Raw genomic sequence first — 14,885 nt, forward strand, 5'->3', positions numbered from 1 at the left:
GTATCACAAAAAAACAGTTCTTTTCTCTCTTTCTAGTAATCTGGCAAAGAAGTCTTGTGAAGCACCCCCCCCCCCCAAATGTGGTAAAAACACATGGCACAGTCTCAAGAAAAGGGCATGTTTCTCCCAACATCTTTCCATGTGCAGATTTTGCCACCTAAGAGAGCCTTTTCCTTTGGCCATGATCACATAAGATTTGCTTTCCTCTGTCCAGTAAAGCTTAACTGCCTTAAGAACATAAGGAGACCTCTGGATCAGATCAAAGCCCATCTAGACAAGCATCCTTTCACAATGAAATTTATTCCTCAAAAAAGATGGCATGGCATCTATTCGGGGGGAGCCTGAATATTTCATTGTTTGTTGTTAAGAGATTTGGGTAGAGTTTTGTGATGCAAAGGAGTAGATGGTTGCTGTATACCCAGTAGCAGTGTACAAGGAGGTTATGGCTACAGACACAGCTTTTTTCATCTCTGCATGACAAGCTGCCACCTGCTTCTGCGTAGCATTAAAGATAGAGGAATAAACTCCCTTTTTTGCATCTTGGAAAGATGCTGTGTGGAAACCACTGGCCAATTATCTGTTTGTTGCACAAAATAATGAATAAAGCATGGTTTGATTCTCTTGACACAGAGAAGGTTCAACCATTTACAATCAATTTCCATCTCCTGAAATTAATGTTATTTAACTCAGCTTTGACCCCCACCCCACCCCGCCTTTTTAAAAATATTGTAGACTAGAGTGGTTAGAACTGGCCTGCATAAGCTGCACAGTCGGCCAGACACTTCTTTCTCAGACTATAGTGATAATTACATGTTCAACTCGGTTTATACTGAAGTTATACACAAATAAATATTGCCTGCTAGATATCCTTCAGCTGAAAATGGAGTTTCTTAAGGCCTGGGCAATATTTTTAATGTGTTAATTCTACATAATAAATATGAAACATTATCGATATCAATAGTTCAACTGTTGGGCATTTGGAAAGACACCACTATTCTTAATGGTTTCCTTTTCTACATTCCTCACCCCTAGTTATTGGGTTATAAAATGCTTTAGCACATTATTCCGACCAGAGCATTTTTGTATAGGGGTACTTGAGCTTTCTTCAATGTAGTGTTAGCTTCAGGTATGGTCAGAGACAAAGAAACATGCCTAATGTAAAGTCGCTCTACCAATATTTGCAATCCATTTGTTACCATATTTGAGTCAGACACATTTTAAAAAATAAAATATTCTCATATTGCCATGTCAAAACTGTCCCTGGTTAACACTATGAAATATATGTTCATTGCAAATTTCATACAAAGAATTAAAGACTAGGAAAACATTTTCTGTGTGATAATTTTGGGTGGTATTAATTTTTCTCATTTTGTATATGCACGGATGGCATTTCCCACCAATCCAGAGAGAGTGCCTTGACATTTTTCATATTGCAGTAATAGAAAGTCAATATTTTCAGTACAGATATTATCTGATACTATGTTGGTGCTCTCTTGGCACTAGATATATTCACTTTTATGGTAATATTATATCTGAAGAAGAACATTGACTCAGAAAATCACATCTCCTGAGTAAAGTGCGTCATATTTAATCAAGTTGAAATCACTGACTCCTGGGTTTCAACAAATGTATGATACTAGTTTCACATCAGTAAAATTATGAAGCAGCCTTTCACTTTCTTTCTGCTTATATTCCTGTAAAACAAAAGCAACTTTATACCCTGAAAATCACCTTAAGTGCATTGCTGGTGATTAGATTCTGCAGTTATTACCTCTGGAAATAATTCACAGTGATTTTCTTTCACTATCTCCCCCTCCCCCCAAAAGCAAAAATACCCCAGAACATGGATGTTCTTTTTCTAGATTGCTGCAGTGCAACCGCTTTGTAGATACATTCTCTCCCAAGTGGCCAGAGATGGGCAGTGTACAAAGCCAAATCAAGTTATGCAACAGAAGTGGTGAAATTATTTGCCACCTTTTATAAACATGCTTCAGTTTGTTTCTGAAGATTGAGGGAAAAGATCTGTTGTTCATAAAGGAGTAATATGTGTTGCTAATTATAAAATATTTAGAGGAATTTGGCTATATTTTGCCATGGCATTTCAGGTGGGTCTTATGGATTACAAGTATCCACCATGACAACCTCCAATCCATTCTGAACATTGCATCTGTATTAAAATAAACAAACAAGTGTGTCTCTAAAATGCCATTCAGCAAGGTTATACAAAAGAATCAATTGATTCCCAACTCCAACCCCCATTGATCCATGGACTTTTCCTAAAAGAGAATTTCTGGTGTGCTTTTCCTTAGACTGGGCAAGTATCCAGTTTTCACTGCAAGCTTTTTCTAGTTGTTGTGCTGTATTTAAAATGTAGCTCCGCCAGCTTTCTAAGTACCCAAAGTGGCAAATTGCATACTGAAACACCACCAAGCACAACGTAGCATTTTTTCAAGATAGAAAAATGACAGATTTAATGCCTCCATTGTCAATCACGTTAATGCCTCTAACACTGTTGAAGAATGAATTTCTAATGAGCACCCAAGCAAATGTGTGCAGGAAGTGGTTTTGCCTTTGTAACTGTACATTTCAGCTCCTCTAATTGCATCAATAAGGAATTTGGTCTCCTCATTTAATGAATGCCTTTTGACTACTTTCTGAAAGGCAACTGACTGCGAGAAGGGAGAAACACTAGCATCTTTTATATGAAACCACATAAACAGGTTTCAATTAGTAGTTATCAACTCTACAAACTATTGTGTTAGAGCACAGTGCAGTGAATCCCATTCTGTTCTAGTACCCCTCTTTTATTCCTCATGAAAGCTTTTATTCCTCCCCTGAACTTCAAATGATTCCCCTGCCCCCACCCCCAGTAGTTCAGGATGTTGCTTTAAACTCACTTGCTTCTGGTAATGCCTTGCATTCAACAGAAATCAAGCATTCGGCCGCAGTTGTTCCTGCACCATCTATAATCCAAAGCATGTCCTAAAATGTGTATGAGCCTACAGCACTTGGCTGCCATGCATCCTTGAATCATGAAGTGAATTTCAGCATTCATTAAAATGCTTGCACTGTTCTTTTTTTAGCATTATTTGTCCACATAAAACCAGCACATATGCAAACAACTGCATTTAAAAAACAATGCAGCAACACTGCAGATGTGATTTATGAGCTATGAAATAAGCTTTCCATTGAAATAATGATGATGATGGAATGAAAACCAACAAAGCACCTGTACCAACAGGTACTGTGTCGAACGTGAACTCAAACTTCTGATTAGCATTCTCTTCACTTTCAGCGGATTTATGGAGGAAAGTTTAAAATGATAAAAGGAAAGGAAAAGGCCAACATATGATGAGCATGTGTCAAGATGTGATATAGAAGTGCTTGTGGCAGAAAAGAGAAATGTAACCTTCATCTTAGACACTGAGATTCAACAAACCCACCTTTTGTAAAAGCTTATTTCATTTGAATCACAATGGTTCATACCTCACATTCCCTGGAGCCTGCTTTGCTATATGTGCAGGGTCCCGTCCCGTTCAGCAGCATCTCGCTGGTCTCGGTGTTAGTTGGCTTATAATCGACATAAAATTCCTGTGTGGTTGGAGTCATCTGCTTCAGCGACTGTCGTTTCTTCTTCCTGTGCCTTCGCATGAGAGAGCGCTGCTGCAGCTGCTTCATGCTGGCAGGGTACCGCTTCCACGACACATAGATTACCAGCAGGATCACAAGCACAGACAAGAAAAGGGCCACACTCCCTGCTATGATTTTGTGGAAAGAGATGTGTTCTGTGTCGTGCTCAGGCTCTGAGCTGGCTTCTGTGGACCCGACGGTGGGGGGCAGGGGGGGCTTGCTGTCATGCTTAGGCCTGATGACTTTGGGTTTAAAGGTTGGCTTTGGGAAAGCCTGTGGCAATTCAAACCTCTCTGTAGTACTTTTGCCACATATGCTGTAATTTTTCACTGCATCAATAACGTTCACCCCTTGCAGCTCTTTGGGGCTGGCACAAATAATTGTATTTTCCCTCAGCCCTTTAAAACTTTTTAGCCAGTTTACCAGGGAGCAAATGTTCCTGCTGCATTCCCATATATTCCCAGCAAGGCTGATGTCATTGAGAGATATCCAAGAATCCAAAATCTCTTGACCAATAAACGTGAGCTTGTTGGAATCCAGGTTGAGACGCTGTAAATTGGGCACACACTGGAAAACACTAGGTCCACTGAAAGCTTCTATTTCATTGCCAGATAAATCAAGCCTTTGTAATGAGCTCCAGGTCCAGGACATCGTTTGTCCTATAACACTGATTTTATTCCACTGTAAATAAAGGTTCTGGAGGCTGACAAGCCTTGGAAAAAGAGCCAAGTTAAGCTTAGAAAATTGATTGTGCTCCAGGTGAAGCTCTTTCAGCCTGATCATGCCTGCAAAGACATTCCTTGCTAAGCTTCGGATTCTGTTGTAGCCCAGGTCTAAGAGTTCGAGGTTCCTACAGTCCTGGAAAATTCGGACAGGGATTGTTCTCAGGGAATTGGACCGCAAATGTAAACTCAGCAGCTTCCTTAAGCCCCTGAATTGTTCAGCTCCCAGAGACTGCAGCTGATTATATGACAGATCCAAGTTCCGGAGATTTGTTACTGGTCTGAAGGTGTTATTAAGAAAATAGGCAATTCTGTTGGAACTTAAAATCAACTCTTTTAGCCTGCGTATTCCATTGAAAGCATTTTCATCAATATTGCTGATGTGGTTATGGTCTAGATAGAGCCAGGTGAGTTGATTAAGACCTTTAAACTGATTGTATTTTAGTTTCTGGAGGCTGTTGTATCGGAGGGACAAACCTAAACAACCAGCTGATATACTTGAGGGTATCTCCTGTAATTTCTGGGACTCGCAATATACCATTTTGCCTTCGCACCTACAGCCCTTTGGGCATCCTCGTTCAGCAGAAGAAAGCATTGTCAGTAATACAGTAGGGGCTATTACCAGGGCTACAGCTGATCCGCTCAGTAGCCTAAATACATTGAAACCTGGAAATAAAAATAACTTAGAAAAGTTATCCCCCCAAATAAACAATCCAGATCTATTTCAATCATGCTCAGAATTGCTACTTAAATGCATAAGAAACCCCCAGCAGCATAAGTACTTTGTAGCTTGCCCCCACTTTATTTTAATAAAGGAAAATGTAATAAAGAAAAAAAAATCATGCACATAAGCTAGCCACAGTCAAATACAATCTCTTGGAAATTTAACTCTGGTCACATCTTGCAGGGAGGCAAACCTATAGAGCAATTAAAACAGAATCAGTGCAGGCACTGCTGTAGGCTAACTATAAATAAATAAAATGGAAAACCTACCCATCCTTTGTGTTTTCAAAGGTCGTCGTTAGGTCTTTTGCTTTTGCTTAGGGTGCCACAAGCATGACAGCCCCTGTCAGCTGCTCTGTGGTGAGTCAGGGCTTGCTGACACCCAGGAAGAAAAATTGGACCCCTTGGGAGATGGACCGATTTTGGAACATTATTCTTTGCCAGCCATGCAGAACATCCCAAGAATAAATAAATCCCAACACAGCATTTGCAGCAGAATGTCAAGTTCTTCCTAGGTAATAGGATCTTCATGGATGGTGCGTTTTTGCATCTTTACATTTAGAAATGAGCTTCTTTAAAATCTCCCCGTGCAAAGCATGATAGATTCCTCCAAGTGATGCTCAGCTGTCTGAATTCACCCGTCTGTATTCCATTGGGCAGCAGTTCTCATAGTTAGCACTCCCGATCCAGCTAAGGAAACTGCGTTGGAGCACAGAAGCCAGGATGACCCTGTTCAATGAACAAGCACTGTTCACTTCTGCGTACTGTCATTCTGAAAGCTCCTCCGACTGTTGCTTTGGTTTCGGTGAATGCAGTCTTATGTAAAGCTGCCCCCAGTGGCGAAGAATATTATGGGCATGTGCAGAAATATCTTCCTCCCCCCTCCCCCCCTTTTAAATCTTGAAAATGAGTAAGCCCTTTGCTGGGAAATGAGTGATTGTTCTGGGTGACTAAATAGGAGCAGACTGGTCAGCCTCAGTGTACACTAGTGAAATGGTTGGAAATTTCTCTGGGCTTTCAGCTTTTCATTGTCATCTTTGTCTTTTGGGTAATTTAACTAAGCTTTTTAAGCCCAGCATCTGCTGCTGGGACTTTCACCTAACATAAAGCTTGGATGTCACATTTATTTTCATTTAGGCAAGAAAACAGCACACACACAACAAGCCCATACTCACAGAAACCTGCATATATACACAATGGGTGTAATTGAACACCACAGGCATTACATTGTCATGTAAAACACACTAATCCTTGCTATTACCACTGGTATACAGATGGTAAAAACTATGAGTAATCAGGCAGGAAAACTTAACAGGTCTGATACCAGTGCAGTTAACTTTTATTGAGGTGTGTGTATGTGGAGGCATGTCTATATACTGACTGGCATACTACAATGCATTTTCCCTGATCCCCCACACGTATGGAAGGCACATAACCCCCATATGAATCTCTGAGATCTACCTCTGAAACCCCACACTGTTTGAAGATGGCAAGTGGCACGAGGTATGTTGTTGTTGTTTGGTCGTTTAGTCGTGTCCAACTCATGACCCAATAGATGGCAGGGTGGCTAAGACACATCCCTTTCAGTGGGAGCTTTGTGATGCTGCCTTTTAAGGTGGGCTTGATTGTCATGTCAACTTTTTAATGTTTCCAATTAATTTTTCATTTTCCATGTTTGTTATGCTTTTAAAAATGTACATTTTATTATGTTGTTGTTTGCTGCCTCTATCATTTTCATGAAAAGTGGGTATAAATTGTTATAAATAAATAAGGATGGTTAATAATAATAATATATATACTCTGCAGTTAGTGAAGTAATGCTGTGCACGTTCTTCATAGCCTTCTCATCTCCCTATATTTCGCCAGCTTAGGAGTAGGAGACACGTGGGTTTGCAGAATTGAGATCCTCTTACAATATCCTGCCCTCTATTTTGGGTTAGAAAGAGGGGTTCCCTGCAACCCTCAAATGTCTGTCTTGTGCCCATAGATCAAGTGGGCACCTCAGAGGAAATTGCCAACTGTGCCGCAAAATGGGAGCACATTGATTCTATGCAATTTAAGACTCATCTGCATTTGCATCTGTGTTGCCTTCTTTGCTGTCTCCCACATGAGAAACATGCGAGTTCCCATTCAGTGCTGCACTATCAAGTGATGGACATCCATGTATTGAATGTTCTTACTTGTAGACAGTCAGTGGTGTTCCTTATTTGGCAGTCTACCATTTATCTTGATGTTTCCCACATGGTACAGAGAAGCTAGAGGGGGAGTGCATCCCAGTCTCAAGTTATGTAAATGCAAAGTTCTCCCTGGAGAAAGAGGAAAAGGATGGTGACAGATTCTGAATACGAATTATTTTACCAGTATTGTAATTCCAGTTTCCTGTATAAGAAGCCATGCACAGTTTTTCAATTACCCTGCATTCTGCCTTCCTTCCAGGGCCTAACTACCAGTACACATGACATGAATGGTGTGATTAGCAGTCATGTCAAGGCTTTTCAAAAATTAAATATCAGGGGTGGGTGGCAATGTTGTGCTCAGGAACATAGTGTTCAGTAAGGGGAGGCTAGGTCTTCAATGTATTCCAGCTTATTTGGCATATTTAAGATACAGCATTTCAACAAGTATATAGAATTTCTATGGAAGGTGAAAATGGAGCTTTGATACCCCCAACTTCTCTCTTTCTCTCTCAATATACAGCACAATGATTGGGTCACTTTGCTCCACAACTAGCTCTTGTTGCTTCAAATCCTTAAGAATTTGAAGCTTAAAACATTCATTGAAAGCAAAAGAACCAAAAGCCTTGAATGCACAGCACTCAAAACAGACTTGACCTGGAAGTCGGCCCAGGCAATTTTGGTTTGGAAGTTTTGAGTACACATACAAGTACCTTTGCATACGTCTATTACATAATCCAATTCTCTACGTATTTACCTAGCCAGCCTTCTGCTCCTTTTTTGCTGCCTTCTGCTCTAAATATATGATTGAACCTTGTCCACAGAAGTGTAAAAGCAGGGATCTTTCTCTTTTGCATATAAAGCTCTCTATAAAGTTCTGTGTGCATTGATGTTGTGGTGGAGCATGCTCTCATAGCACCTGGGGTAGTGGACAGTGTGACTGCACTCAGAATATTGTGTAAAGTTTTGGTCACCTCACCTCAAAGAGAGTGTTGTGTTTTAATGATGTAACCCACCCAGGGACCTTATGGTGAAGGCTGGGTTAACAACAACAACAACAACAACAACAACAACAACAGTCTTGTAAAGCTGGAAAAAATTTGGAAAAGGTCAATGAAAATTATCAAGAGGATGGAGCAACTCCCCTATGAGAAAAAGCTACATTTTATTTTTTACTTTAGAGAAAAATCTGAGTAAGAGAGAACAGGATAGAGGTTTATAAAATTATGGAGTGAGTGAAGGAAGGATAATCTTTTTGCTTTCATCATACTCATGGACATCCAATAAACGGAATGCTGGAAGATTCAGGACAGATAAAAGAAAGTTCATTCTCACATGACATATTTCATTTTCTCCCTGAGGATATAGTGATGACCCCCAACTCGGATGACTTTAAATCAGGTTTGTACAAATTCATGAAGAATAAGGTGATCAGTGACTGCTAAACATGTTGGCTATATTCTCCCTCCACTTTCGGGGGTAGTTTGCATTTAAATACAATTTGCTGGGAATGGGTGGTGGGGAGGGTGCTGTTGTGGACAGGTTGTGTTAGTGATAACTCCACTATCAGTAATCACTTTTGTTTCACAAATTTTGTATTCTGAGGGAAGTCATAATTATTTTAACTGGGATGAAGTATTATTTGCATAACTAGGAAGTCACACAGATAAACCGGAAAAGTAGATGTACACATTTTATGATTACAAACTTAGTACAATTTGCACTTCATCTTTGGGTTTTGAGGTGAATGTGAAGTTTTCTTAAGCAGACCATCTGAGGAAGGCTAGTGAAATTTTCGGTGGAAATGCCATTTTATGTTGGCTAATCTCTTTCAAGCAGATGATAACCCCCACCAAGTTTTTTTTTGTTTTAAATTACACCTGTACTGGATAGGCAATTCATTCAGATAAGAAGTTTGGCAAGTGCCCTTCGTATTGTCATTCCTGCCCTTCCATAGTTCTTTGACCTAGATGGTCCAATAATTTACTTCATCTGTCTTTTAACAAGGCCCTCTGATTTCTACATGTTTGTGTTTTTGCTTGGGGAATTCTTACCATGTATTTTCATCCCAACCTTTTGAAATTTGTTTCAACTGCTATTGCAAGGCAATGTTGTGTTTTTCATACAGTTAAGGGACATCTGAATTCCCATGTCAAGCCCTGGCTTATGTCACAATTCATGGAGTAGCTTGTGCTATGAATTCACATAAGGATTCAACTCAAGAACCCTTAACAAGATTCTGGGATGTCAGTGACAGAATTCAGAATGCAAAACCCCCTAAGCAGTGCTCGCATAAATACATGTATATGTGCATACAGAATGCTAAACAAACCAACTTCAAGCCAAGGATTAAGAAGCTGGCTTGTTTAAATAACCAGAATTTGTTTTAAATCACAATCTCTGGTTTGTATGATGTTCACTTGAACCCAATGCTGTTTGTGCACATACAGCTAAACTGCCTTGCTTCCCACTATCAGGGCTTATCCACACTTCCTCTTGTCCCACTACTCTTTAGTGCTTTCTACCGTGTTTCTCCGAAAATAAGCCATACCCCGAAAATAAGTCATAGTGATAGGCAGTTTAACCTTGTAGGTTAAACTGTACCATACTTAATAAAAAAAATAAGACATCCCCTGAAAATAAGCCACCATGTGGGTTTTTTTGAGGAAAAATAAATATAAAACGGTGTCTTATTTTTGGAGAAACACGGTAAGCAAAGGACAAGTGGAAATGTGGATGAACCCTCACACTCGGAATTTGAACTTGAAAACATCTAGAGGCTTTATTCAAGAAATCAGTACATGATTGAGGCATAATTACAGGGCACAGGGCACATAAACAGAGTTCACACATGACTATGCAAAAGCTAAGCTCTCCAACACCTGGTGTGTCCCTCCTGCGTCTTCTTTTTTACAGCAGGGTGAAGGCTGTCACTCACATGAATCACACCCACGTTATATAAACAAATGTCTGCCTGTAAGTGTTCTGCCAGAATGGCTCGGTCTGTGTGGGCTGGCATATTTGACACCATGTCTTTGGAAACAGAAACTTGTCTAGCTCCTCTGTTCCAATCTTGGTCTCAGGCTCAGCCAGCCCTTCTGAGTGACCAGCTCCCTGGCAGGGTCTATACTGGCTTCAGCTCTTCCTCTGCCTTGGGAGTATTTGTCAAGGGTGGCAGCAATGACTTCTTAGGGCTGTGAAGATTTGGGTCTGGGCTTGAGTAACTCCCCGAAGGACACTTTGGCATTTTAGGCAGCTAGCAAACACTATGTGTGTGTTTGAAGAGTATGCGTGTGAGGTTGAGCGATCAAAAGATACCAAATTTAGTACAAACTTTTCTTGTCTTGTTTAGCATATTTAGAATTTTCCATTAGCTGCTGCTAAGAAAAGCCTGTCATTTTAATCTGTAAGCTAATGGAAGGGTTCTGCATCAAAAATGTGTACGATCAGCATTTCATGCTGTATTTAATGGAAAAAACATGGAACTGATCGTGGGAACCATTGATGCTTTTTAGGAATGTGTATATAAGAGATAGCTTTGAATGCAGTATTTTACAGCTATTGGTTTTTAAATAGTAGTAGTAGTAATAATTTACTACTAGTAAATTATTACTACTACTACTATTTATTAAATAGTAGTAGTAGTAATAATTCCTGCCAACCTAGCAGTTCGAAAGCACGTCAAAATGCAAGTAGATAAATAGGAACCACTACAGCGGGAAGGTAAACGGCGTTTCCATGTGCTGCTCTGGTTTGCCAGAAGCGGCTTTGTCATGCTGGCCACATGACCTGGAAGCTATACGCCAGCTCCCTTGGCCAATAATGCGAGATGAGCGCGCAACCCTAGAATCGGTCACGACTAGACCTAATGGTCAGGGGTCCCTTTACCTTTACCTAGTAGTAGTAATAATAATAATAATAATAATAATAATAATAATAATAATACATTACAGACATTTAAATGTTGTTCTGCCATGCTGGTAAAACCAGAGTCAGATTTTCATGTTGCTTGTAACTCAGACTCGTTAAAGCTAAAATGCACCCCCAGAAGTATGACTGACATGATTGCAATTAGATGTGTATGCATTTGGTTGCAATTGTCACAAATACCTATTGGCTGCAGCCCATACATAACAAGTAACCTTAATGGATTTACTTTGGGTATGATTAACATTGGATACAAAATGTTTATATTTTTGTTTTCATTTGTTGTGTCATGGGGAACTTAAACCGGGTGGTATAACAGCTTATCCCACAGGTATATTGTTGGACTACAACCCACACACATGCTCACAAATGCACACACATGCACTCACACAGACACACACGTCCAGATGTGAAATCACTTATGATTTTGTTTTTTACATGGTATCAGGGATTCAGAAATGTTTTGGTGCTTAAGATAAACGGCCATTCCACATGTTATGGATTTTGTACACACAGATATTTGTTCTGTGTAAGAAATGATTCAAATGATATAAATTCCACAACCATTTTACAATGAAACATTGATCAGCTTTTCTTTCAAGAGACAGAAATCCCATTCCTTGTTTTTTCTGTCTACCATCTTGGTGATTAACATTAAAATTCTATGCATGTCAGCTTGGAAGTAAGTCTCATAGTGTTAAATTGGGCTTACTCCCAAGTAAGTGTGTATAGATTTTAGTGTAAATTATCCAGTATACAGTACAACTGATTTTCTATTTCAAAATAGCTATGTTTGATTTTCCCTGTCATAGAGCATGTATACATCTTTTTTGCTGATTTCTACAATGTGTAGCCCAGTAAATAAAAACTCTGAAACAGCATTCAATAAAATACTTAAGAGATCTGGGACAAAATTAGAAGGCTATAACACTTTTCACTTACTCCTTCAGACTGCAATAAGTAGCTGTCTGCCCAACTGTGAAATGTGTTAAATTGTAGACTCCTTCCTGCACAGAATCTTATCTGACCTTTCTCAGTGACAGTGCTCAGGAGATCTTATCCACCACTTCTCAACTGCATGTCTAGCATTGTGGAGTGTCGCATAGCAGATGGGGATATTGAAGAAAATCAAACTTAAGTGATGTTCTCTCCAAACTCACCTATTGATATTGGGCAAAACTGGGAATAGAAAACACATTTGTAGAGTTCTGTGCACTAAGTAAAGGTGCTTCCCATGAGAAGACTGACATTTCTGTTCTCTGCGTTTTTGTTCCTGTATGGCAAATTTACAGTTTCAGTTTCATGATTTTTATTTCCTATGGCAGAACATTCATCATGTTAAAAAATAAAGCAGAACTAAAATTTTAAAAGTTGCTTACTTTTGTAGCTCAAACAATCATATATGCAAATGTCTAATAAGTGTTAGATCTCTTTGTGGTTTAGCCCAAAATTGGTAGCAGTCTGTTGGAAGCTATGTCTGTTAATATCCTAGAGGTACCATAAGGTTAGGGATTTTTAAAAATTCATCTATTATCATCACTACCTATTTCCCCCCCTGTGGAAAGCATCCTCAATCTCATAGCTGCATTATTTACAGAGTTCAGAAGAATGATTCATTAGACAGTTATTCATATTTAAATTGATTACTCTTTCTTGATCTAGGTATTGGTTTTTCTTTTGCAATGATGTAGAATATTTCACCTCACCTCATCTGTCTCCTGAGAAATGTGGGACAAGAAGCTACAGTTAGGACTGGATATGGAACATCTGATTGGTTCAAAATTGGGAAAGGAGTACGACAAGGTTGTATATTGTCCCCCTGCTTATTTAACTTATATGCAGAATTCATCATGCGAAAGGCTGGACTGGATGAATCCCAAGCCAGAATTAAGATTGCCGGAAGAAATATCAACAACCTCAGATATGAAGATGACACAACCTTGATGGCAGAAAGTGAGGAGGAATTAAAGAACCTTTTAATGAGGGTGAAAGAGGAGAGTGCAAAATATGGTCTGAAGCTCAACATCAAAAAGCCCAAGATCATGGCCACTGGTCCTATCACCTCCTGGCAAATAGAAGGGGAAGAAATGGAGGCAGTAAGAGATTTTACTTTCTTGGGCTCCTTGATCACTGCAGATGGTGACAGCAGTCACGAAATTAAAAGACGCCTGCTTCTTGGGAGAAAAGTAATGACAAACCTAGACAACATCTTAAAAAGCAGAGACATCACCTTGCCAATAAAGGTTTGTATAGTTAAAGCTATGGTTTTCCCAGTAGTGATGTATGGAAGTGAGAGCTGGACCATAAAGAAGGCTGATCACCGAAGAATTGATACTATTGAATTATGGTGCTGGAGGAGACTCTTGAGAGTCCCGTGGACTGTGAGAAGATCAAACCTATCCATTCTGAAGGAAATCAGCTCCGAGTGCTCACTGGAAGGGCAGATCCTGAAGCTGAGGCTCCAATACTTTTGGCCACCTCATGAGAAGAGAAGACTCCCTGGAAAAGACCCTGATGTTGGGAAAGATTGAGGGCACTAGGAGAAGGGGACAACAGAGAACGAGATGGTTGGACAGTGTTCTTGAAGCTATGGACATGAGTTTGACCAAACTGCGGGAGGCAGTGGAAGACAGGAGTGCCTGGCGTGCTCTGGTCCATGGGGTCATGAAGAGTCGGACACGACTAAACAACTAAACAACCAGAAAATTTCAAGAGAAAGGGCACATCTACAAACTCTGATTTTCTTCAACTTAATTTGATATACCATAGTACATTTACAGCTGATGGGATCTGAGCACCCACCTGCCAGTTTTGACTTTTTTGAATTTCATTAAAAATATATTTCACTGGGACAGAGCTTGCTGCCTCTGGTGATATGCTCTGCATATAGACGCCTGCATGGCCCCCATCACCCCATCATTTTCTCTCTCTCTCTCTCTCTCTCTCTCTCTCTCTCACACACACACACACACACACACACACACACCACACACAGAGCACAAGAGTGAGTGAGAAAGCAGTATAGATGTGCTTCCCTGTGGCGTGATCCTATGCATAAAAACTAAGAAGGTTCTTTATACCAGGTCAATCTGTTTCGCCCCTCTACCTCAGTATTGTCTACTTTGACTGCCAGCAGGTGTAAGCAATTAGAGTACAGTCTACCTGTAATTTGACTTGTCCTTTCAAAATATTTTAAAGCTCTCTGTAAATTTCTCTTTGAACCTGTATATTGCCAGTAAAATATACTGAGTACCCATCACTCTGTAAATTAAAGTGCTTACCCATATGAGATGTTCAGGTCTGAGGTCATGTGCTGAGTTCCGCAGATGGGGAAAACTGGTCTCATACAGTATTCAGTAACATCTCAAGGAAACGACATTATGACTGTTTAGTGGATTTGCAAGTGAAAGAGGAAAAAAACCCATGAATATAGAAAAGAGACATATAATTATATCCATTCATTCTGGGGCTAGAATCAAGATGGTCTATTCACAATGATTACAGTTGTGTATTTAGCCACCACCACCCCTTTCTTGAGCTCCACTTTGATTCTGCAGGATGGGGCGGGTGGGATGACAAAGAAGGACAAATTCCTTGCTAAAAATATTTATTCATACCTCCTGGAAGTGAATTTTCCTGTATTGTGTATTTGTGCATAAAATCAATCAAATCATTTTCAGTCAGCCCAACTACTGTAAGTTGCTAGATA

General features: G+C 39.8%; 2 protein-coding genes across 3 annotated transcripts in view; one reads left to right on the top strand and one right to left on the bottom strand.

Moving 5' to 3' along the window:
* LRRTM3 (leucine rich repeat transmembrane neuronal 3) overlaps window positions 1-5,219 on the bottom strand; it is a 92,703-nt gene extending 87,484 nt beyond the window's left edge. The window contains 2 exon segments of the mRNA XM_035137678.2: window positions 3,487-5,054; window positions 5,057-5,219. Of these exon segments, the coding sequence (XP_034993569.2) occupies window positions 3,487-5,054; window positions 5,057-5,084 (1,596 nt within the window). The 5' untranslated portion in view covers window positions 5,085-5,219.
* CTNNA3 (catenin alpha 3) overlaps window positions 1-14,885 on the top strand; it is a 550,231-nt gene that overhangs the window by 236,808 nt on the left and 298,538 nt on the right. The gene's annotated exons all lie outside the window — the stretch shown is intronic.

This window comes from Zootoca vivipara, chromosome 5, assembly GCF_963506605.1.
Source record: "Zootoca vivipara chromosome 5, rZooViv1.1, whole genome shotgun sequence".
In the NCBI taxonomy this organism is placed as follows: domain Eukaryota; kingdom Metazoa; phylum Chordata; class Lepidosauria; order Squamata; family Lacertidae; genus Zootoca; species Zootoca vivipara.